We start from the raw sequence: 24,994 nt of genomic DNA on the forward strand, positions 1-24,994 counted from the left end.
GGAGCGGGGTGAGGGGCTGCCCAACAAGGCATGGGAAGGGGGAGGTGTCTCAAAAACTGTCCAATTACGGCCCGGTGGCGTGACGCGTTGTGCCCAATCAGAATCCTTAGGAAGGGGCAGCCTGGAGTTCCGTCCAATGCGTCGCGCGCCCGCAGCGCTGTCCAATCAGCGGGGGAGCCGCGCACTCACCGCCGGAGGCGGGCGCTCCCGTCCTGCGCCGAGGCCTCTCTCCGCCGGCGGAGGCGCTCTCGGTGTCTGCGCGAGGGGCCCTGGGTGTCCTGTCACCTTGTCCCACTTTGCGGGGCTGCGGAGAGGACGACGCCCCGAGAGCCCGGAGCACGGTCGCGAGATGGTGAGTGCGCGCAGCGGGCCGAGGCCGGGAGGTGTTGGTTCGAACCGAACTGGAAGCCGCGCGTCCCCCCACTCCCCAATCCTTCCGAGTGTCCTTTCTCGGTTGCGGGGTGGGCCCGCGTCGTGTCCCGGCTCCGAGGCGTTGGCCGAGCTGGGGGACCGAGGAAGGAGCAGGCGGCCGCCGTCGCGGGCGGTCAGGGGCGGGGGCGGGATGGACGCGGGTGCGAGGACCGGACTGCACCTGACAGATAATGTCAGGTCGGCCTTGGTTCAAAGACTGTGCAGTGGGGACAAGGCTGGGCTCTCCGAGCTGCGCCCGTCCCCAAGGAAACGGTGGCAGAGAGAGGGTGGGCGGGAAGGCGGCGTGACAGCAGCCTGCCACCCTGTGGTCAGCGCGTTCTCGGCGCGGGTCAGCGGGCTTTGTCTACACCGCGGTGTTTGTCCAGACAGGGTGGGGGCAATGTCTGGGCCTGTCGGGAGGACATAAACTAGAAAAGCTTGGATAAACGATGGGAAATTGTGATCACTAGGTCAAGCCTGTGCAGTCTGAGAAAATCCCAGCTTTGTAAGGAGAGATTTTCATTCAAAAGAGTTACTGCACAGGGTGAGGAGAGGGGACTGCACTTGGGGCCCAGGCTGCGCCGCAGGGAGGACCCTCAGGCCATACCATCCACAAGTGTCCCAAGAGCTGCGCTTTCTGAGTTTTGCTTTTAGAGAGAGGAGTCCACAAATGCAGGCGGGACCTGGTGTGGTTGGGGGCCAGCGTGTTCTCCGGAGAGGGTGTCTGTGGGCTACAGCTGCGGACAGGCCTGAGTTCAGGGCTCTGGGGTTAGGAGAGAAGCTCAACAGAGCTCTGCTTGGAGGAACAGAACAGCCGATCATGTAGGACCCAGAGAGTGGGGATGTGGGGTGTCTGCCTCTGGCTTTGTCAGAGGTAAACGTGGGAGACATCTGAGAGTCGATCTAAGTCAGTGGTTCCTGCCATGTGCCTTTTCCCAGAACACACGGTTGGGGTGGTTCCTTTCACCTTCCCTGGATGTTTCCAGGAGAACAGGGTCCGAAGGACTGAGTCAGCATTGCCACCTGCCGCCTGCACAGCCTCCTCTGTGCCCGGCTCAGCACTAGGAGCTTTCCCCTAGTCCAGCCCCAGGTTGTGGCAGATTTGCCTCGTTTCTTCATGTTAGTTGAGGGTAGGTAAGTGTCTCAGGTCTTTGTCTCTCCTGCTGACTCATATTACTCCCCCACTTAACCAGAGATGCCTCTGAGGAAAAGTGTTTCAGATACAGTAAACATCCTCTCTTTTATTAAGATTGTGGGGAACCCTGACCAGTTTGGCTCAGTGGATAGAGCACTGGCCTGTGGTCTGAGGGGTCCCAGGTTCGGTTCCGGTCAAGGGCATGTACCTTGGTTGCGGGCACATACCCAGTAGGGGGTGTTCAGGAGGCAGCTGATGGATGTTTCTCTCTCATCAATGTTTCTAACTCTCTATCCTCTCCCTTCCTCTCTGTAAAAAAATCAATAAAATAAAAAAAAAAAAAAAGATTGTGGGGAAAATGCAGTTTCACACCTTCATGCAAGGTTGGTGGCGATCCACACTAAAAAGATTCATAAAAATCATAGTGACTCTTCCATTCAGGGTGCACAGTCTGTGACACTTAATGTTAAAGATTAATGCAAGTTTTGTGAATTGTGACTCGTTATAGTTGGTTTGGCATCATCACAGGGTTGCTGGAGTTAAGTATGATTTGTGCAAACTGAGTAAGACTGTGAAGGTCAGACTTAGGGAGTGAATCTTTGGATTTTACTGTTGGAGGGAAATTGATGAGTTTGAGAGTTAATTTGGGTCCGATCTTATCGCTTACGGCCTTGGTAAGCATTGAGGCCCTGGAGAGGGCGTTGTTCCCACACTGAAGAGGGAGAGAGGGTGTGTGGGATCCAGAGTTTGATTTCCAGGGGCTCAGGGTCCCCGGACTCCTTTCCCGGATGGGGCCATCCTGGACTACCTGTCAGCAGAGGGGGCCTGGCCCCCAGCTCAAAGGTGAAGGTGTTTGGGTGCCCGGTGCCCTGTGGGAAGCAGGCTGTGGATCTGAGCTGGCTCACACTGGCCACTCTTCCCTTTGTTTTCCTGGAGAGGATAGAATTTCTGTTAGGGTGACTTTGGGATCACCATTTTCATCCTATATTGAAAGGAAACCAGAAACTTTCCAGAAACTTTCATCTCTAGAAATAGAACACAATGCTTCCAGTTCCGTCTCGATTCTTGTTGCCACTCATCCAGTCCTTGACAGTTGGTGGCAGAGGCAGGTGGGGCACCTGGGCACCTAGGGAGAAGGAAACTGACTAAGTGGTATCTTTCAAAATGTCATTTTCATGCCCTGTTTGGCTCAGTGGATAGAGCGTTGGCTCTCGAACTGAAGGGTCCTGGGTTCGATTCCAGTCAAGGGCATGTTCCTCGTTTGCAGGCTCAATCCCTGGCCCTGGTCGGGGTGCGTGTGGGAGGCAAACAATTGATGTGTCTCTTTCACATTGATGTTTCTATCTCTCCCTCTCCCTTCCACTCTCTCTCTCTTAAAAAAAAATCAATGGAAAAAATATCCTCCAGTGAGGATTAACATCAACAACAAAAAGCTAACAATGCCTTTGTCCCACCCCAGAGATTTCACTGGTCTTGGGTCTGGCATGGGCTTTGGACTAAAATAAAATAAAATGTAATTTTCTTCCTATCACTGTACATGGAACTGAAATAGATTTTAAACATTTTTAAAATTACAGTTTACAGTCAATATTATTTTGTATTACTTTCAGGTGTACAACATAGTGGTTAGACAATCTTACACTTTATAAACGGTTCTCCCTTAAATTTCCAGTACCCAACTGGCACCACACATAGATTAGAATACTAGAGGCCCGTTGCACGAAGATTCGTGCAGTAGGCCTTCCTTCCCCTGGCTGCGGCACCGGTTTTCCTCCAGCACCCAGGACCCAGGCCTTCGCTCTGGCCACTGTCTTCCGTCTTCACTCTGGCCGGAGCCTTCAGTCTTCACTCCAGCCGGAGCGCCCTCCACCCCCCACCCTCCTCCTCATAGCAGGCATCCTGCCCCGCCCAGCCGCTCTGTGCCTGCATGCGTGCTGCCCAGAGGCCCGGAGTGGCGGGGGGGGGGGGGGGGGCGGGACAGCCGCCATCTTTGTTGTATTAATTTGCATACTCCCTCCTGATTGGCTGGTGGCATTGTGAAGTGATGGTCAATTTGCATGTTTCTCTTTTATTAGTGTAGATTATTGACTATATTTCCTATGCTGTACTGTACATCCCAATGACTCTTTTGTAGCTACTAGTCTGTACTTCTCAATCCCTTCACCTTTTTCACCCAGCTCCCCAACCCCCTCCCCTCTGGCAACCCTCAGTCTGTTCTCTCTATATATGAGTCTGTTTCTGTTTTGTTTGTTCATTTATATTGTTATTTCACATACAAGTGAAATCATGTGGTATTTATCTTTCTCTCACTGACATTTCACTTAGCATAATACCCTCTATGTCCATCCATGCTGTCCCAAATGGTAAGATTTTGTTGTTTTTAATGGCCGAGTAATATTCCATTGTATATATGTACCACAGCTTTTCGATTCACTCAGCTATTAATGGGCACTTGGCTTACTCCCATAGCTTGGCTATTGTAAATAATGCTGCAATGAACATAGGGGTGCATATATTCTTTCAAATTAGTGTTTTGGGTTCCTTTGGATATATACCCAGAAGTGGAATTACTGGGTCATAAGACAGTTTCATTTTTAATTTTTTGAGGAACTTCCACACTGTTTTCCACATTGGCTGCACCAATCTGCATTCTTACCAACAGTGCATAAGGGTTCTCTTTTCTCCACATCCTTGACAACACTTGTTTATTGGTTGATTTATTAATGATTACCCATTCTGGCCCTAGCTGGTTTGGCTCAGTGGATAGAGCATCAGCCTGCAAACTTGCAGACTGAAGGGTCCCAGGTTCGATTCCAGTCAAGGGCATATGCCTGGGTTGTGGGCTCGATTCCCAGTAGAGGGTGTACAGGAGGCAGCCGATCAATGATTCTCTCATCACTGATGTTTCTACCTCTCTCTCCCCCTCTCCCTTCTTTTTTGAAATCAATAAAAAAATCCTATCCTATATAATAAAAGGGTAATAGGCAAATTGACCCTAATGGCTGAATGATGCGCTATGATGTGCACTGACACCAAGGGGCAGATGCTCAACTCAGGAGCTGCCCCCTGGTGGTCAGTACACTCCCACAGGGGGAGCTCCGCTCAGCCACAAGCCGGGCTGATGGCTGCAAGCGCAGTGGGGCTCCCGCCTCCTTGGCAGCACTAAGGATGTCCAACTGACGGCCCCCAGACTGCAAGAGGGCGCAGGTCGGTCTGAGGTGAGGTCCTTCTCCCGACCCCCCCCCCCTCCCGAGTACACGAATCTTCATGCCTCTAGTACATATATATTTTTAAAAATGATACCCATTCTGACCGGTATGAGGTGATATCTCATTTTGGTTTTAATTTGCATCTCTCTGATGATTAGTGACTTTGAGCATCTTTTCATGTCTAAAGGCCAACTGTATGTCCTCTTGGAGAACTGTCTGTTTAGGTCCTTTGCCCATTTTTTAAAAAAATATTTTTTTATTGATTTGCAAGAGAGGAAGGGAGAGGGAGAGAAAGATAGAAACATCAATGATGAGAGTCATTGATTGTCTGCCTTCTGTCCACAACCTGAGCATGTGCCCCGATCGGGAAATCAAGCCGTGACTTCCTGGTTCATAGGTCAATGCTCAACCACTGAGCTACACCACCTGGGCATCTAATTTTTTAATTGGATTTTTTTTTTTTTTTGGTGTTGAGTTATATGGAGTTCTTTATAAATTTTGGATATTAACCTGTTATCAGATGTATTATTGGTGGTGATACTGTTTTTTTAATATTATAATTTTAACCAATACCCCTGCTATGATCAGTTTTAAGTTAATAATTTGTCTGTAAGATTGGGGGGTTTCTAAATACTAAATCTTTTCGTCTGGTACTAGTGAAGTTTAGTGTTTTCCCTTTGTAAATCTTTTTCCATATCCTTGTTTTCCATCGCTGCACTGGCAGGTCTTCACAGGCGTACAATTGTATACATGCCCACCCTCACCTTTTTGTTCCTGATCTCAGAGGGAATAGTTGTAACATTTCCCTGTTCAATAGGAAGGTGTCTCTGGGTTTATGTAGATACCATTTCTTTCTGATTGTTCCCTTCTTGTCTTTAAGTTTTATTGTCATCAGTGAGCAGTGACATGAGACCAGCATGTCCTCAGCATCTATAGACTGGAAGCCTATGGTTAGTGTGCCTTTTTTTCATTAATGGGGTAAATTGTACTCATTGAACAATCAATATTTTTTTAAAAGCATTTTTTAATATGTGTATATTTATTAATTTCAGAGAGGAAGGGAGAGGGAGTGAGAGATAGAAATATCAATGATGAGAGAGAATCATTGATTGGCTGCCTCCTGCATGCCCCATACTGGGGGTCGAGCCCGCAACCCAGGCATGTGCCCTTGACTGGTATTGAACCTGGGACCCTTCAGTCCGCAGGCCAACACTCTATCCACTGAGCAAAACCAGCTAGGGCAAACAATATTTAATCCATCTTGCCTTTCTGGAATGAAATGACCTTGGTTTTGAGTTAGTATTCTTTGTATTCATTTATTTATTAGATTTTTTGTTAATCCTCACTCAAGGATACTTTTCCATTGATTTTTAGAGAGAGTGGGAGAGGGAGAGACACACAGAGAGAAACACAGATTGGTTGCCTCTCGAACGCACCCTGACCAGGCTGGGGATGGAGCCTGCAACTGAACCCGGGACCCTTCAGTCTGCAGGCCGATGCTCTATCCACTGCGCCAAACAGACTAGGGCTAGACTGTCTTTTTAAAAAAAGTATATTTTTATTGATTTCAGAGAGGAAGGGAGAGAGAGACATCAATGATGAGAGATAATCATTGATTGGCTGCCTCCTGCACACCTCCCACACTGGGAATCAAGCCCAAAACCCTGTTATGTGCCCTGACCAGGAATTGAACCATGACCTCCTGGTTCATAGGTTGATGCTCAATCACTGAGCCACACCAGCCGGGCTAGATTGCCTTTTAAAACTCCTTTTGCCTCTATACTTAATTGTCATTGCCTTAGAATATTTTTTTTAATATATTTTTTATTGATTTTTTACAGAGAGGAAGGGAGAGGGATAGAGAGTTAGAAATGTCGATGAGAGAGAAACATCGACCAGCTACCTCCTGCACACCCCCCACTGGGGACGTGCCCATAACCAATGTACATGCCCCTGACCGGAATCGAACCTGGGACCTTTCAGTCCGAAGACCGACGCTCTATCCACTGAGCCAAACCGGTTTCGGCTGAATATTTTTTGAATTGTCTCTTTCTGGTCTTGGTATTACTGTGTTTCCCCCCCCCCCCTACAATTTGGAATCACTATTTATTTAAATGTATTTTTATTGTTGAAAGTATTACAGATTCCCCACCCCTTCCCCCCCTTTCCCCTCCAGTGACCTCCTCCATCCCACTCCCTGCCCCTGAACCACTGATTTTTGAATATTTAGTATCTGGCCTAGGAATCCTTTGAGAATTGCATTTAGTATGTGGGGATAGAATCAGCTGATTTTGTTTCTTTAAAGATCACATTCTCAGGTGTTCTCTTGTGTCATCTCAGGTATGTTTACTGATTTCTATACATTTATCCCATTACATCTAATATTAAAAAATCTCTTCCCATAAGTGGTAAGATCTCCTCAGTGTGTTTAATCTGTGAAACATCTGAAGTTTTGTTTCATTTTCCTACTCTTAACCTTTTGCACTTGGATGTCGAGTGTGACTCGACATGGTTAGCATCGGTAGCAGGAATCGAGAAAAAAGCAAGCGAGTGCAAAGGGTTAATTTATTTGGTTAAATTCTATGGAATTTAAACGAAAATGCCATTAGTTTAAGGAGGATATACAGGGTGGGGCAAAAATAGATTTACAGTTATTCATATGGAAAATAATACAATAGCCCAGCTGGAGTGGCTCAGATGATTGAGCTTAGTCCCATGCACCAAAAGGTTTCAGGTTCGATTCCCGGTGAGAGAGAAATATCCATCCTGTACGCCTCCTGACCTGGGCTCCAACCTGCAACCTAGGTATGTGCCCTGACTGGGAATCGAACCCACAACCCTTTGGTATATGGGATGATGCTCCAATCAAGACACCATGCCAGGGCTGTCCGAACTTTTTAACAACAGTTTTATATGAGATATAATTTACATATTATAAAGCTTACCTATTTAATTTATAAAACTTATTGGTATCTGGCATATTTACAGAATTGTGCAATTATTATATTAGGACATTAAAATTTTTTATTTATTTATGGATTTTTGAGAGAGAGAGAGAGACATTGATGTGACACATCGATTGGTTGCCTCCCACACTTGCCCTGACCCAAGACAGGGATTGAACCTGCAAACCAGGTACGTTTGTGCCCGCAGCCAATGTACATGCCCTTGACCGGAATTGAACCTGGGACCTTTCAGTCCGCAGACCGACGCTCTATCCACTGAGCCAAACCGGTTTCGGCCATAGTCTTTTTTTTTTTTTTTTTTTTTTAAATTACTTTATTGATTAAGGTATCACATATTTGTCCTCAACCCCCTCCCCCCGTTCCCTTCCCAATCCCCCCCACACACAAGCCCCCCTCCCCCTGTTGTCCGTGATCATTGGTTAGGCTCATATGCAAGCACACAAGTCCTTTGGTTGATCTATCTCCCTTGTCCCCACCCTCCCCTACTTTCCCTCTGAGGTCTGACAGTCTGATGGATGCTGTTCTTGTTCTTCAGTCTATGTTGTTCATCTTTTCCCCTAGATGAGTGAGCTCATGTGATACTAGGAATACACTTATAGGAACTGAAAATGAGACAAGCAATAATGGTTATGCTGAGAGGCAAATGAATCAGTCTGTAGTGAGTTTCTTTCTGGGCCAACAGTTCTTTTGAGTCCCGGTTTCTATGTCCAACAGTTGTTAATGTGTTCATAACAGCAATGATATTTCTTTTTTTTTTTTTTTTTTTTTTTTTAAATATATTTTATTGATTTTTTACAGAGAGGAAGAGAGAGGGATAGAGAGTTAGAAACATCGATGAGAGAGAAACATCGATCAGCTGCTTCCTGCACACCCCCTACTGGGGATGTGCCCGCAACCAAGGTACATGCCCTTGACCGGAATCGAACCTGGGACCCTTCAGTCCGCAGGCCGACGCTCTATCCACTGAGCTAAACCAGTCAGGGCAGCAATGATATTTCAGTTCTGGATGGTGGACAAATGGTGGTATTGCAGGTCTGACCCTCTCTGGTTTGGTCCTGGGCAATCTGCAGTGACGCATATCTGCTGACTGCTAGTATGGCAAGGCATCGTCAGCGTCTTCCATCTCTGGACTGTTTCTCTTCTGACTTCATGGCTGGAGCACTCCTGTCAATTCCTCTCTATTGCAGGAATCCACATGTCTCGGAGTTGTTTTCTGAAAACATACAAACATATTCTCGACCAAAAGTTAATAAAGGAATATTTTCTATGAATTTGATTTGCGATCCTTTTTCATTTTTTTGCCCAAATGATTTTCCTTTGGCTTGTTTTGACACCATGTATGTTTTACCTGGGTGTCTTGCTGTTAGCATTACAAATGAAAGTTAATTTTCTAAAGTAAAAATTTTCTAGATGTAATTTATTTGCAGGATATTTTTCCTTACATGATATTCTTCTACTATCCCCCCTTTTTTGGTTTAAATATTGGGAGGCTTTTGGAAATTTTATGCTGTAATCTTGATAGCTTTTAAATTTTACTTTTTTGCACTAAAATGTGACTGCTTTAGGTTCATTATATGTTATGCAATTTTACCATGAGATGAACTACCAATAAAAATTTTAGTTAACACTTTAGAAACAGCTTTTTTGTCCAGTACAATTGATTTTTCTAGAGTATTTGCTTATTTTGGTTGGCCAATTTAAATTAGTCTGAAAACTTGACTACTATTTTACTGTCAAATTTAATATTCTAACAACCATCTTGTTTTACCCTGTAATTATTAGTGGAGAGGATTATTTGCCTTCTTGAGTAGGCCCTGAGCATTCCTGGTGCTAGGCTGGATTTAGATATCCTAGACCCCAGTTCCCCGGATCATGGGTGCAAGACATCTCCATCAAGTCTTGTTGCGGTGAGAGGGCATCTGCTGTCGGCCAAGTCTCTGTTACCTGGGTCCCGATTTGAGCTGGGCATGTGAAGCTGAGCAGCCATGGGGGCAGGAGATCTCCTTCAGCAGGGGTGAGGGTTCAGGCCCCTGCAAACTTGGGGGGGTGAAGGTCTGTGCCCCACCTCTGTTGACCCCCAAGTTCTCTCCTGATGGCCCCTGTGCGACTGTGCCTGTCTTAGGTTGTTCCTTCCCTGAGGAATCTTACCCGTCTCTGGCTAACCAGCCATCCTCCGGGGCCAAGCAGGGTGATGTGAGGTTTAGTTCTGTCTCCTTGGTCGCCTATGCCCCCATGGCCTCCGCGCCCAGCACCTGCCTTGGGATCCCCTCGCCTGCTGGCAGGGTCCCAGCACTGATCACATATCTTGTGGAACCCAGGTTTCTTCTCCAGGGAGGCCCAGCTCACCCCACTGGGCGAGAGACACATCCATGGTACCAGCCATCATGAGGTTTCACCCTTGGCATGAACAGAAGTTCAGGCAATAGCTGTGGACAATTGGATTGTGAGAAGCAGGTCCCTCTTGGCTAAAAGGGCAAGAGGGGCCAATTTAGAATGCTCAGGTGCCTTCCCAGGGGGCCCTCTACATAGTGGAAGGGATTAAACCCTTTCATGTCCTTTTAAAATTGCTGCCAGACATTCAAAGAATTAGTTTGTAAGTTTGTTTGGGGTAATTATATAATATGCTGTTGTAATTCTAAAATATCTAGAGATGTGTTACGTTTGTCTCCAAGCACCAAACAGATGATTCCCCCCACCCCATGGGTGTGAGGAATTATTATATGTAATGGGGGCAGCCATAGTCTTTTTTTAAAAAAATATATTTTTATTGATTTCAGAGAGAGGAAGGGAGAGGGGGAGATAGAAACATCAATGATGAGAGAGAATAATTGATCAGCTGCCTCCTAGAGGCCCCCTACTGGGAATCAAGCCCGCAACCTGGGTATATGCCCTTGACCAGAATCAAACCTGTGACCCTTCAGTCCACAGGCCAACCCTCTATCCACTGAGCCAAATTGGCTAGGGTGAGACATACAGTCTTGGTGCCGCCAAAGACTCTGCTTCTGTCTGTAAGTTTCCTTAACAAACTGCTTAATGCTGGAGTTGCCAGCCTCTTTCTTTGGTTCTTGGCACACGGGGAATACATAAAGCAGTGACATAGTCTTTTATGATCATTATCAAGTAATATGTACATTATTGTATGTGCTGTGTGTTTATATGACAGGTGGCACAGGTTCACAGCAGCATCACCACAAACACAGGAGTAATGCGTTGTGCTACGATGGCATGATGGCTACAGATACAGGAATTTTTCTGCTCCATTATAATCTTATGGGACCATTTTCATATATGCAGTCCATCCTTGACTGAAATGTTATTTGGCACATGATTGTACTAGTTTTGTGTTGATGTTTTTCCTTCTCTTGGTTATGTAAACACACAGGAGTGGAATTGCTGTGTTTTGTGATAACCATGTTAGTCATTTTGAGGACCTGCCGGGCTGTGTTCCAAAGTGGCTTCACTACTTTACTTCCCATAAGCTGTGTGTGCGGGTTCTGACTTCTTCACATCCTCACCAGTACTGGTCTGTCTTCATAGCCATCTTAGTAATGTGAACAGATACCTGCTTTAGTTTTGACTTGCATTTTCTTTTTTTTTAATATATATTTTATTGATTTTTTACAGAGAGGAAGAGAGAGGGAGAGTTAGAAACATCGATGAGAGAGAAACATCAATCAGCTGCCTCCTGCACACTCCCTACTGGGGATGTGCCCGCAACCAAGGTACATGCCCTTGACTGGAATCGAACCCGGGACCCTTCAGTCCGCAGGCCGACGCTCTATCCACTGAGCCAAACCGGTTAGGGCTTGACTTGCATTTTCTTGATGACTAATGGCTAGAATCCTTTAGGTGCTTATTGGCCGTATGAATTTTTCCTTTTAAGAAGTATCTACTCACATTCTTTGCCCATTATTTAATTATATTATTTGTCTTTATCTTGTTGCCTTTTTAAAAATTGTGGCCCTATGAGTTTTCTATATGTATTTATGTCTGGTATCGGGTATGTGATTAGCAAACCCTAGTTGTAACCCTGGTTGATGTAGTGTTGCCTTTTCTGTACCTGATATAGTTGTGGGTTTGGTTTTGTGTGTGTGTGTGGGGGGGGAGGCGGGTTTGGTGTGTTTGTGTTTTTAGATTTTGAGAGAACACAGTTTTTAAAAATTTCTACTTTTAAAATACTTTTTGCCCTTTATTTTATTGGTGTTATGTCATCCAACCCAACATTGTTCTAAAATACACATTAGGTAGTTTTTTTCTCTCTGTTAAAGTCGCCTTTAGCTCTATTACCATTAGATCCCTCAGTGATTCTTCTTTGTGGGACGATTTTTCTCAAATTCCAGGCACTCAGTTGTTTATTTGCGAGGCCCTGCTGGCTTGAAAATTTCTTCAGGAACCAAGTTCCCCTTTTACCCAACAGTGTGCCAGGCCCCAGGCTTGGCCTATACCTATGCCCACAGTGTCCACCTCATCGGGGGAGGGGTTGTGTCTGCCTCTGTCAGATATGAGGGGACTAGACCAGGCTCCAGAACACTGTTGACTTACAAGGTGAAAGCTGTTTAGATCAAGCAGCACTGGAAATCTCAGTGTTCATGACTGTCTGACATCCTGGTTCCAGGTCTTGGAGCTGACAATAACTTTTGAGCAAACCAAGTAGTATTTGATTCTACATTATCTGAACGATGATTTCATTTTCAGTCTTTTTTTTAATCCTCACCCCAGGATATTTTTTCTATTGATTAAATAATATATATATGTTGTTTTCTTTATTGATTTCAGAGAAGAAAGGAGAGAGAGAGATAGAAACATCAATGATTAGAGAGAACCATTGATAGGCTGCCTCCTGCATATCCCCTACTGGGGATCAAGCCTGCAACCGGGGCATGTGCCCTTGACTGGAATCGAACCCGAGACCCTTAGGTCCACGAGCTGATGCTCTAACCACTGAGAAAAACCAGCCAGGACTCATTTTCAGTCTTTAACATACTCAGAATCTGCTATATAACAGTAAAAGCCATCCTTTTTAATTATGTATGGACTAGAGGCCCAGTGCATGAAATTCATGCACTGGTAGAGTCCCTAGCAGCTGCCAGCTGCTGGCCAGGACCTCCCTCCCTTCCCCCGGCCAGCCATGCCCCCTGGTCAAACTCCCGGAGGAACTCCTGATTGCGGGGACAATTTGTATACTACACTTATATTATCCTATATCAGTGATGGCGAACCTGTGACATGCGTGTCAGCACTGACACGTGTGTCAGCACTGACACAAGTAGCCATTTCTGATGACACGCGGCCGCTGCGGCCGCATGCCGAGGATGAAACATTTGCTGCTCCTGAGGATGAAACATCTGAGAAATAATGTTTTTTTCCTCAAAGTGACACACTACCCGAGTTATGCTCAGTATTTTGGCGAAGTTTGACACACCAAGCTCAAAAGGTTGCCCATCACTGTCCTATATAATGAAGCGGTATATGCAAATTGACCATCACTCCAACACACAAGATGGTCGCCACAAGATGGCCTGCAGAGGAGGGCAGTTGTGGGCGATTAGGCCAGCAGGGGAGGGAAGTTAGGGGCGACTGGGCCAGCAGGGAAGGGCAGTTGGGAGAGACCAGGCCGGCAGGGGAGGGCAGTTGGGAGAAATCGGGCCAGCAGGGGAGGGCAGTTAGGGGCGACCAGGCCAGCAGGGGAGGGCAGTTGGGAGAGATCAGGCCTGCAGGGGAGGGCAGTTGGGAGAGATCGGGCCTGCAGGGGAGGGCAGTTGGGGGTGACCAGGCTGGCAGGGGAGTGGTTAGGGGGTGATCAGGCTGGCAAGCAGAAGCAGTTAGGGGCAATCAGGCAGGCGAGCGGTTAGGAGCCAGTAGTCCTGGATTGGGAGAGGGATGTCCCACCAGGATCGGGCCTAAATGGGCAGTTGGACATCCCTCAAGGGGTCCTAGATTGGAGAGGGTGCAGGCTGGGCTGAGGGACACATCCTCCCACCCCCATGCACGAATTTTGTGCTCCGGGCCTCTAGTATAGGATAAGTTTATATCACTTGTTCTTGTACTTTGCTTCATGGTTTCAAGCTCTTACCACTATTGACTATAATGCATTTTATTTGCTTGCTTATTGTCATTTCCCAAAAGAGCATGAGCTTAGGTGTCCTAGAAACTGAGTTCCATTCCAGCCTCCCCCATCCTCCTGCACATGCTGGTGAAGAGGTGCTTTGTTGAAATAGAATATGTGGGATGTTTCAGGACACGGTGGTCTTTGCGGATGTGGCTGTGAACTTTACCCGGGAAGAGTGGGCTTTGCTGGATGGTGCTCAGAGGAAGCTCTACAGAGAAGTGATGCTAGAGACCTTCAGGAACCTGGCCTCAGTGGGTAAGGATGGCTTTATCCCTCACTTAGTCTTTTAAGGAAAAAGTATTTCTTACAATTGTTCTTTTTTTATTGGGCCCAAGGGCAATATGTTGAAAAAAAAGACAGATGCAATCCAAGCCTTCATGGAACATACCTAGAGTCAAATGAAAAAAAGTTTTATATATTAAATTGACATCTTATTTCTCTTCAACAAGTCTGAGGCTCCCTAATTTTTATAGGAATGAGCATAGTCTCCGGTTTGCTGTGAAAACAGCTTTATGGTTCTCACCCTTGAACAGTTACACTGTGATTAATACATATTTGACATGGTCATGCTACAATTAAACCCACACTGTACATCATCACTGGCCATAAAGCCCAAGTATGGGCCCTTCTCATAGATTGTATGTTGCCCTCCATCCTCCATCATGGGGACCTTTACTCCAGGGGCAGGGCATCAGCCAAACACACCATCAATCTCCTAATGGCAGCTGGGGACTGTGAAGAAAGGCTTCATTTAAGGGCCTCTATGTCCGAGAACTCCAGAGAACAACCCACAGGAGGAAAAGATTCTGGATAAGGGATTGATATTTGGACAAATCTGTTAGAAACGTGACTCAATCTGTGTTTGAGAGGGTGACGTTTTACATTTACCCTGCACTCCTGTTGTGCGGGGGCCAAACTTGGCGGGGATCTCCCTTTTCCGCGTCCCGTGTGGAAAGAGAGATGAACGAACCGGTTCTAAATGGAGGCGGCCAGGGATTGAGAAATAATAGAAATAAAGAAAACAAGACAGAAGTAGATTCACAAAGCTGGAGGCTGGGTGGGGACGCCATTTTGTCTGCTGGAGAGGCAGCATGACGACGACCCTGAGCCACGCAGCAGGTTTATCTTATATCCCAAAAATCCAGGAAGTAACACCAAAACTTAGGATCAAAGGAGCTTATTTGCATTCTTAACTAGGCCCCAGCATTACTGGATTTACATATCTAGACCCGCCCCTGCTGACACCTGGGCTGCTATGAAGTCAGAACCGATTAACATGTCCAACCTCATTGGGGAAGAATGTTCCCAGGGCATGGCTCTGCCTACACCCTGAGTTCAGCTGACGATAATTAAAAGAAATGCCCCCCCCCCCCAAAAAATAAATAAATAAATAAATAAAAAATGCCCAGGTGCCTCCCAGGCGGCCCTCTACATCTCACCCTTTCTTTTGTTTTTAAGCTACTATAATAAAAGTAAAGTCTAAACATTAATAATAAAGCTCTAATTGCAAACAATGCCAATGCAAAAACTAGACTACATACATGTTATCATTATCAAAACTTGAACATTAAGAACAAAACTGGCTATTAAATAATAACAAAACAATACCAATGCAAAACAATGAGAAATCAAAACTATGGACATGTTAACATTTTTAGCTACTAAATGAAAGTCTCTTTTGCTGCTGGTGTATATTTACTCAGAGTCCTTGGACTTGGCTGCGCAAGACTTTGCAGAAGACTGGCAGCTAAGAGATGCTAGCATGAACAGGAACATGGTTGAAAAAGTAGCTTCAACTTCTTGCTTTTCCACAATCTGCTGTGCTTCAGTCGTTAACTTCTTCAGCTGACTCCATGTTGGCACCTCAGTCCCTTGCATAACTTTCAGTTTTCTTTTTCTGCTTTGCTGTCATGGGGCAACTCTCAGTCCTTTTGAGTGCAGGGACACGAGCTTCTCTGGGTCCATTGTGGTGACGGACGTAACACACTGGCACCCGAATTAGCTGCATTGCTCCTTCTGGAAAGATATAAAAAGCAACCTCTTCCCCACATTATTACTGAATCTGATAAAACTCTTGTCTGGTTTATGCTTCCTTCCACCTAGCTGACTTGGTGGAGGTTATTGTACAGGAGGCCTGATGCCTTTCACCTGTACGATCCTTTGCATCATAAGTCAAAATTTTTTAAAGTATAAAAAGCATGACTGAGCCTCTTTTGAGGTGACACATAACATGTCTCCCCCTTTTTGTTTTAAGAGTACGATTGGCTCTTTCCACTACTGAATGATATCCATTTTGCCAGATTAGATTAGGTTTAAGTCCTTGGGGATTGACCCCTAAAGTTGGCACAGGGAGGTGGATATCACACTGAGGACATTGCTTCCAATAAAACATGGACATTGTCCTTCTCTAGTAACATTTTAAAGACTGAAAATTAAATGAAAAGTTCCTCTGAATTAGTGTGCCCTATAGTAGCTGTTTCAATAATTTTTGCCATACTTACCACATAAGCACTATTACTATAGGTTGGTGGGCTCCATAGCAAAATCTGTTAAGGCATAAATAAGAACTTGTGTTTCTATTTCTACTGAAACATATAAGAAGTTGAAGGATCTTTGTTTCCCTGCTGCAGTAGATCTAGCCTTTCTAGAACTGGATCCATCTGTAAAAATGGTTAATGCCTGAGGTATAATATTTCTTTTAATGTGGCAGTTAATACCATTCCCTGTGTTAGAAATAAAGCAAGACCCCCAAGTCAGGGGTCCTGGTAGAACACAAAAACATTAAACATTGACTTCTATGCAGAAGGGTGTGCACACATGGGCTGTAAGCATGCACACCAACCTTCCTTGCCCTTGGTCCTGGTCAACCTGCAGCAATGCACAGGTGCTGACTGCTAGCATGGCAAAGCATCTTCACTATTTTTATTTCTGGACTATTTCTCCTCTGTTCTTGTGGGCCACTGCTTATTCTGTGGCTGCAGTAGTCCTATCAGGTCCTCTCTGGGATCCATTGTTGCAGGAATCCATATGGGCTTTGGAGTTTTCTGGAAATATAAACATATTCTTGACCAAAGGTTAATAAAGAAATTTTTCCGCCGAGACCGGTTTGGCTCAGTGGATAGAGCATCTGCCTGTGGACTCAAGGGTCCCGGGTTCGATTCCGGTCAAGGGCATGTACCTTGGTTGCCGGCACATCCCCAGTGGGGGGTGTGCAGGAGGCAGCTGATCAATGTTTCTCTCTCATCGATGTTTCTAACTCTCTATCCCTCTCCCTTCCTCTCTGTAAAAAATCAATAAAATATATTAAAAAAATTAAAAAAAAAAAAGAAATTTTTCCTATAAATTAGACTTGGGATCCCTTTTGATTTTTGTCCATAACTTTTTTTTTTTTTTACTTATTTTGACACCATAAGATTTTATGGGTGTATTATTATCTGCATTATAAATGAAAATTAATTTTTTGAGTAAAAATTTTAAAGTAATTAAGGCATGATGTAATTTACTGACAGGATATTTCTTACAGGATATTATTCTATTAATCTCTTTTTTTTATTATGAGACTTTTGTAAAAAAAATTTCTTAATGCAGTCTTGATAAACTTTTATTTTTTTGCACAAAAATATGACTGCTTTAGGTTCATTGCATGTTAAGCAATTTTACCATGAAATTAACTACCAATAGAAATTTTGGTTAATACTTTAGGAACAGCTTTTTGTACAATTAAATTTTCTTGAATATTCACTTATTTCTTTTAGCCAATTTAAATTAATCTGAAAACTTGACTATTTTACTGTCAAATTTAATACTCTAACAACAATCTTAGTTTACCCTGTAAATATTAATGGAAAGGATTATTTGCATCCCTGAGAAATCCCTGAGCATTCCTGGTGTTAGGCTGGATTTAGATATAGGGCAGCTGCTGTCAGCTACGTCTCTGTCAGCCTGGGTCCCGGTCTGAGCTGGGCCAAGTCTCTTTCTGTTATCTGGATCCTGATCTGAGCTGGGCCAAGTCTCTGTATGTTGCCTGGGTCCCGATCTGAGCTGGGCATGGGAAGCGTGAAGCAGCCATGGGGCAGGAGACCTCCCTCAGAAGGGGCAAGTGTTCAAGCCCCTGCAATGTTGGGGGGGTGAGGATCTGTGCCCCACCTCTGTTGACCCCCAAATTCTTCTCCTGATGGCCCCTCTGCGACTGTGCCTGTCTTAGGTTGTTCCTCCCCTGAGGAATCTTACCCGTCTCTGGCTAACCAGCCATCCTCCGGGGCCAAGCAGGGTGATGTGAGGTTCAGTTCTGTCTCCTTGGTAGCCTATGCCCCTATGGCCTCCAAGCCCAGCACCTGCCTTGGGATCCCCTTGCCTGCTGGCAGGGCCCCGGCATTGATCATATATCTTGAGCAACCCAGGTTTCTTCTCCAGGGAGGGCCCAGCTCACGCCATTGGGTGAGAAACAGATCCATGGTACCAGCCACCATGAGGCTTCAACCTCAACATGAACTGAAAACTCAGGCAACAGCTGTGGGAGGGTCCCTCTTGGCAAAAAAGGGCAAGAGAGACCAATATAGAATGCTCAAGTGCCTTCCCAAGGGGCCTTCCACACAGTGGGAGGGATTAAATCCTTTCATGTCCTTTTAAATTGCTGCCAAACATTCAAAGAATTAGTTTGTAAGTTTGTTTGGGGTAACTGTACAATATGCTGTTGTAAAATATCAAAAATTATAATGAAATTGTAGAATAATATCATGCAAGGATATTCTTTGATCTAGGCCATGGCAATTCAATTTCAAACTGGCTGTCAATTTCTTTTTGTATAAACAAGGTCTTAACCAGTTAATGTCCCCTAATAATTTCTGAAAATCATTTAAAGTTTTAAGACAATCTTTTCTTATCTCCACCTTCTGAGGCCTAATGCATTGGCTATCAATTACAATCCCTATGATATTTGAAGGAAACCTCTCTTTATTTCCTTCCAAAATAATTTTCAGGCTACAGAGAGTTTCATTAAGAATCTTTGTCTTTCTTTTTACAACAAGCAACCTGTATGGTTACAGCTTGAAAGGAAAGCCTCAGGAGACTAGCTAGCTATATTACAAGGACTCTTACAGTAAGGCTGACTACTAATTTACTTTCAGATTTAACATTTTAACAACAATCTTAGTTTACACTGTAAATATTAGTGAAAGAGAATTTTAAATTTCTCCTTTTTATTAAATTTATCATTATATTTTTAAAGTATCCTCTTAGGCTTATTTGCATATACAGAGGGATCATGGGAAGGCTTCAGTAACTTCCTTAAAAAACTTATTTAAATTGCTTACAAAGACATTGGCTTATTCAAAGGAAGGGGGTTGGCCTTTGTTATTTTAAGATGGCAGGCAGTAAGCCACATGGCCAGAGGGGCAGGCAAAATGGCTGCTGTCTCACAAGCCGAAAATGTTGCCCCACCTCTAGCTTAATTAAGAATGCAGGCGGCTACGAGTCAGGTTTCAATTACTTATAAAAACATTGGCTTCTCATGTAACTTAATTTATATGAGACTTTGATTATATTTTAAAAATATAATTTATAAGGTAACTTAAGTAGGTATCTTTATTTAAAAAGCAAAGAAACTTATTCAGTAAACTTATTTGATACTTTATTGGTCTGATCTAAAAGCATAAACAGTGTCCCACCTCCAGCCCATTTAAAATGGAGGATGCTTGGGGCTTTTGTCTTTCTTGAAATTCTACTGCTGTTGAAAATTTTGGCTCTATTTAAGAAATATATTGTTTTTGCCCTTCTTACAGGTGAAAACTTTCATAACATTTAATATATGCATATAAGTAAAAAATATTAATTTTTATTTGATAAAGCTTTCCATGCGATTTCAAGTATTAATCGGTTTAATTACAAAAAAACATTTCTTTTAAGAGAGAACAGACATTTGTAACATTTCGGGGCCCGTGAAATGTTTAAAAGTTACTCTCAGTCTTGAAATACACTTGGAAAGATCAAATATATACATTTATATATTTATATATATATGATTTAAAGATTATATACTTAAAATTATCTTAAAGAATATCAATTAAGTTTAAACTGTATCACAGAATTAATTCTCTTTTTTAAATCAGACCAATAAGTAACGTATTTTGAATTCCTAATTATTTAAGAGGAAACACAGTATTTTATTTTCTCAAATACACGTTTTACTTTAGATATTTAATTAATTTCTCCCAATTCAATTTGCACTTTAAACTTTCAGAGCTTGCAGGTCAAATATTAGCAGTTCCTTGATTAACAACTCTTTTATATTCTTAATAATAAATTTCTAAAACACAAGACATAATCAAATAGATTCAATTCTGTCCTCAATCTTTCATGAGGCAAATTTAGATTAATATTTTAGCGTTTTTTCATTTCAAAATATCTAGATATTTAATAAACTTTGTTATTTATATAATTAAGCAAACTTTTAAGATTTTTAAGCTGCCAAAGCCAAACCTATTTAAAGATGGCGAAACAGGTTTGGTCTGTTCAAATGTAAATTGCCACATTCTTCTTTAAAGATGGCTGCTGGCGGGAACTTGCCTACCTGAATGCTGGGGGAAGGGCGACTACACCTTCCTGCAAGGGGCATAGCCAGTCTTTATCTGGGCTACTTTATCTTTATGTTTTTCAACAACTTTTGAGTTTCAAATCCAATTCCAATTATTTTAAGGCATTTACTTTGGATAAATTCTGTCTTGAAGCCTTTAAGGTTAAATTTTTAACACCCTTCATTAGCATTTTAAAACTACTCTTTATTATGGAAATGCCAATCTGCTGCTGGAACTAGCCTGTGTTCTTTCCTTTTGGTCAAATCCGCCATTTTTCTTAGGGAAAAAACATTCTCGGGTTTTTATTCTGTACACAGCAAAAGGTTAAGCCCAGCTCAAAAAACTATGCGCACTCGCTTTTTAAACTGGCCTTTTCCCCTTACATGTGCACAGAAATCCCAGACACATTTCTAAATTTTTAAAACCTTTTTATGGCGAGAAAAGAGACCTTAAACTTGGAGAGTGGGTTTCCATATTGGATTGCCACGTGTCTCCCTTCCCCCACATCCTGCTTGCTCTGGGGGAAAGATTCAGTGATGGTCTGGCATCTACTATTTTTATTTTATTTACTTTTTCAATTTTTATTTATTTTTTAAGGAGAGGAAAAGATTTTTTAAGATAAAGAATTATTGGCAGTTGCTGAGAAATTCCTTTAATTCTTTTCTACTTGGTTACAAGTAGTTTACACGTGGAGGCAGAGGAGGTGCAGATGGTATTTTAGAGACTTGCACCCCTCCACTGCAGGCTGTAAGGCCATGGCTGTACCCCACTTAGACATTCTTAAGCTCTCCTGTGCTGAATCAAGGCCATCACCAATTAAAATAGGAATTTTCTCTGGACTTATGCTGAGTATTGGTCACACAACTGCTTTCTAACCTTTTCCCAGGTTTCATCAACAAAACTTAAGAAATCAAGAATCTGACTATGCTTAACAGAGCATAGTTTAAAGCATTTTTGAGGATTACCCATGTTTTACACCCGGCTAATTCATATCAATTCACAACAATACACTCCCCATACCTTACACTTTCTTAAATCTGTGGCGAGCGCAATTCTTGGGAGCGATCCCTTGACCCATACCTCTTGTTGCCTCTTTCGTGGCCCACGTTGGTCGCCAAAATGCGGGGGCCAAACATGGCGGGGATCTCCCTTTTCCGCGTCCCGCGCGGGAAGAGAGATGAACACACCGGTTCTAAATGGAGGCGGCCAGGGATTGAGAAATAATAGAAATAAAGAAAAGACGCAGAAATAGATTCACAAAGCTGGGGGCTGGGTGGGATGCCATTTTGTCTGCTGGGGAGGCAGCATGAAGACGACCCTGAGCCACACAGCAGGTTTATCTTATATCCCAAAAATCCAGGAAGTAACACCAAAACTTAGGATCAAAGGAGCTTATTTGCATTCTTAACTAGGCCCCAGCATTACTGGATTTACATATCTAGACCCGCCCTTGCTGACACCTGGGCTGCTATGAAGTCAGAACCGATGAACATGTCCAGCCTCATTGGGGAAGCATGTTCCCAGGGCGTGGCTCTGCCTACACCCTGAGTTCAGCTGACGATAATTAAAAGAAATGCCCAGGTGCCTCCCAGGCGGCCCTCTACACGGTTGGACTTTTAATGTATCCTCACTCACTTGGGAAGACTCTGGCATCTCCTCCTGTAAAGGGAACATTTGGGCACGTGCATTTTGGCGTTCCTCCCTACTTGGCATTTTTTATAACATCTATCTTTATTTGGTCTTTTATCTTTTTTATAGTATTTCTTAGTGGCCAGGCTGCCATTTTGACTCACTTTTCCTATTATTGCCAAAGTCCCAAATAGCAAAGGTCCTTAGAGTTTTTCTTTGCTTACAAACTTATTCCTTATAGAATTTATTTATACTTTTGGATCAGTATATGAAAATAAATCCATACATTGTTTTTTTCTTTATTTTACCATTTCTTTCCCAAGAATTTAATTGAATTATGCTATCAGTTGTTACAGATTGTTTCACTCAAGTTAAAACCCAAGCATCATGTCCTGGGCAGGATACTTTGGAGAATGAAATATCCAGTGAAGAGAAAATACTAAGATTCATAAGAAGTGATTCCTGGTCTGTTTTTGGAGAGAACTTTACAGTTTATAACATTGCAGATGAGCACCAACCTCAAGAGAGGCATCTCAGGTGAGAAGCACAGGGGATCTCAGCAGTGCTAGACTAACTTGAAATTAAAGAAAAAGTACAAACCTAGCTAGCTAATCAATAGGGCACTCAGAGAATTTTCACGAGACACTATTTTCATAAATGTGATGTAGCTATTGAGTGTCTGAAACAGAACTCAGATGGAAACAATGAACAGGAGACCCTGTATGTAAGTTATGGCCCTATTTTAGCTCATCCAGAGCAATAAGCTTGTTTCATGATGGAATAATGCAGACATTACCAAAAACATACCTGTGCATTGAAAATGGTAAATATGTGGTCATTAGAACCATCAATAATCATTAATAAAGAAAACATTTATGATCATTAATCACTAATAGTGTGTTTCCTGTTTTGAATAGAAGTCATTTTGTAGAGAGTCTCTGTGAAACTAAGGAAGGTAATCAAGGTGGAGACACCCTGAACCAGATCACAGATCTTCCTGTGGATGAGAGACATACCACTGGAGTGAAACACTATGAATGCACTAAGTGTGGAAAAGTCTTCTTGGATTGTTCTTTCCTTATAAATCATCAGAGATCTCCCACTGGACACGAACCTCATCCATGTGAGGAATGTGGACAACCCTGCAGGTTGGTTTCATGCCTGAGTTCTCAGGAGAGAACTGATCTTGTGGAGAAACCCTATAAATGTCAGGATTCTGGGAGAGCATCTAAGAAATATGTGAAGAGTCTCAATAATAAAAACTCTATTGAGTGTAAGAAATGTGGAAAAGCTTTCACCTGCCACTCATCCTTTCGGGGACATGTGAGAGGTCAGTGTGGACAGAAAATCCATGTGTGCAAAGTATGTGGAAAAGCCTTTATGTATTACTTTTACCTTACAGGACATGTGAGAACTCACACTGGAGAGAGATCCTTTGAGTGTAAGGCATGTGGGAAAGCTTTCGGTAGTCTTAAATACTTTAGAAGACATGTGAGAACACACAGTGGAGTGAAACCCTATGTATGTAAGGAGTGTGGGAAAGTCTACAGGTATCTCACAAATCTGCAAGAACATGCAAGAACGCACAGTGGGGAGAGACCCTATGTATGTCAGCACTGTGGGAAAACCTTTAGTCGTCACTCCTCCCTTCGAGGGCATGTAAGAACACACAGTGGAGTGAAACCCTATGAATGTCAGCAATGTGGTAAAGCTTTCAGGTTTCCTGCAAACCTGCAAGTACACGTGAGGACACACACTGGGGAGAGACCCTGTGAATGTCAGCACTGTGGGAAAGCATTTAGGTATGCTGCATCCCTGCGAGTACATGTGAGGACACACACTGGGGAGAGACCCTATGAATGTCAGCAGTGTGGCAAAGCCTTCACTAGTCACTCTTACCTTCAAAAACATGTGAGAACACACAGTGGGGAGAAATCCTATGAATGTAAAGAGTGTGGGAAAGCTTTTAGGCAGCTTCAACATTTTCAAGGTCACATGAGAATACACAGTGGAGTGAAACCCTATGAATGTAAAGAGTGTGGGAAATCCTACAGTTTTCTCTCATCCCTTCGAATACATGTGAGAATGCACAGTGGGGAGAGACCCTTTGAGTGTCAGCAATGTGGGAAAGCCTTTAGTCGTCTCTGCTCCCTTCAAGGACATATGAGATCACACACTGGGGTGAAACCATATGAATGTAAGGAGTGTGGGAAAACCTTCAGGTATCCTGACAACCTGCGAGTACACACAAGGACACATACTGGGGAAAAACCTGATGAATGTCAGCAATGTGGGAAAGCCTTCAGGTATCCCACATCCCTGCGAAAACATGTGAGAACGCACAGTGAAAAAAATACCTGAATGTCAGCAATGTGGGAAGGTCTTCACGTATCTTGATATCTGCAGGCACATGTGAAAACATACAATGAACAGAAACTCTGAATACAAGAACCATGTGATGCCTTCATCCTTCCCTTAAAATTTGTGGTGTGAGCAAACACACTGGAGATAAAGCTGTATGGATGGAAAGAATAAGGAAAAATCTTCAGATATAGTGCTTCACTTATTTTGTACATGAAAATTCAGAGCAGGGAAGAAATTTTTTAATTATTGAAAATATGATATTTCTGGTTCATGTTGCTGATATGAAAACTTGAGACAAGAAATATTTCTCTTTGTCCCTAAAATACTGCACATATTTTATTATCTTGGACTTTTTTTTTTCCCCATAATTTAGTGATTTTTTTAGTCAAATTTAGTTGGGAAAACAGGCCCAGAAAGCCAAAGTGATTTGCTAATATCATACAACAGTTAAGAATTGCTGGGCATCCCCCCCCCCCCTTTTTTTTAATGGCAAAATTTTGCCTGGCCAGTGTGGCTCAGTGGTTGAGCATTGACCTATGAACCAGGAGGTCATGGTTTGATTCTGGTCATAGCACATGCCCAGGTTGCGGGCTCGATCC

At 43.5% G+C, this 24,994-nt stretch overlaps 1 protein-coding gene across 1 annotated transcript; it reads left to right on the plus strand.

Moving 5' to 3' along the window:
* The first annotated feature begins 274 nt into the window (after positions 1-274).
* On the plus strand, positions 275-24,392 carry LOC103294406 (zinc finger protein 77-like). Its single transcript, XM_028159267.2, has 4 exons — positions 275-352; positions 13,959-14,085; positions 22,379-22,568; positions 22,949-24,392. Exons 1-4 carry the CDS (start codon positions 350-352, stop codon positions 24,390-24,392), a joined length of 1,764 nt encoding a protein of 587 aa, XP_028015068.2. The 5' UTR covers positions 275-349.
* Positions 24,393-24,994: the final 602 nt, after the last annotated feature.

This window comes from Eptesicus fuscus, chromosome 6, assembly GCF_027574615.1.
Source record: "Eptesicus fuscus isolate TK198812 chromosome 6, DD_ASM_mEF_20220401, whole genome shotgun sequence".
Lineage (NCBI taxonomy): Eukaryota > Metazoa > Chordata > Mammalia > Chiroptera > Vespertilionidae > Eptesicus > Eptesicus fuscus.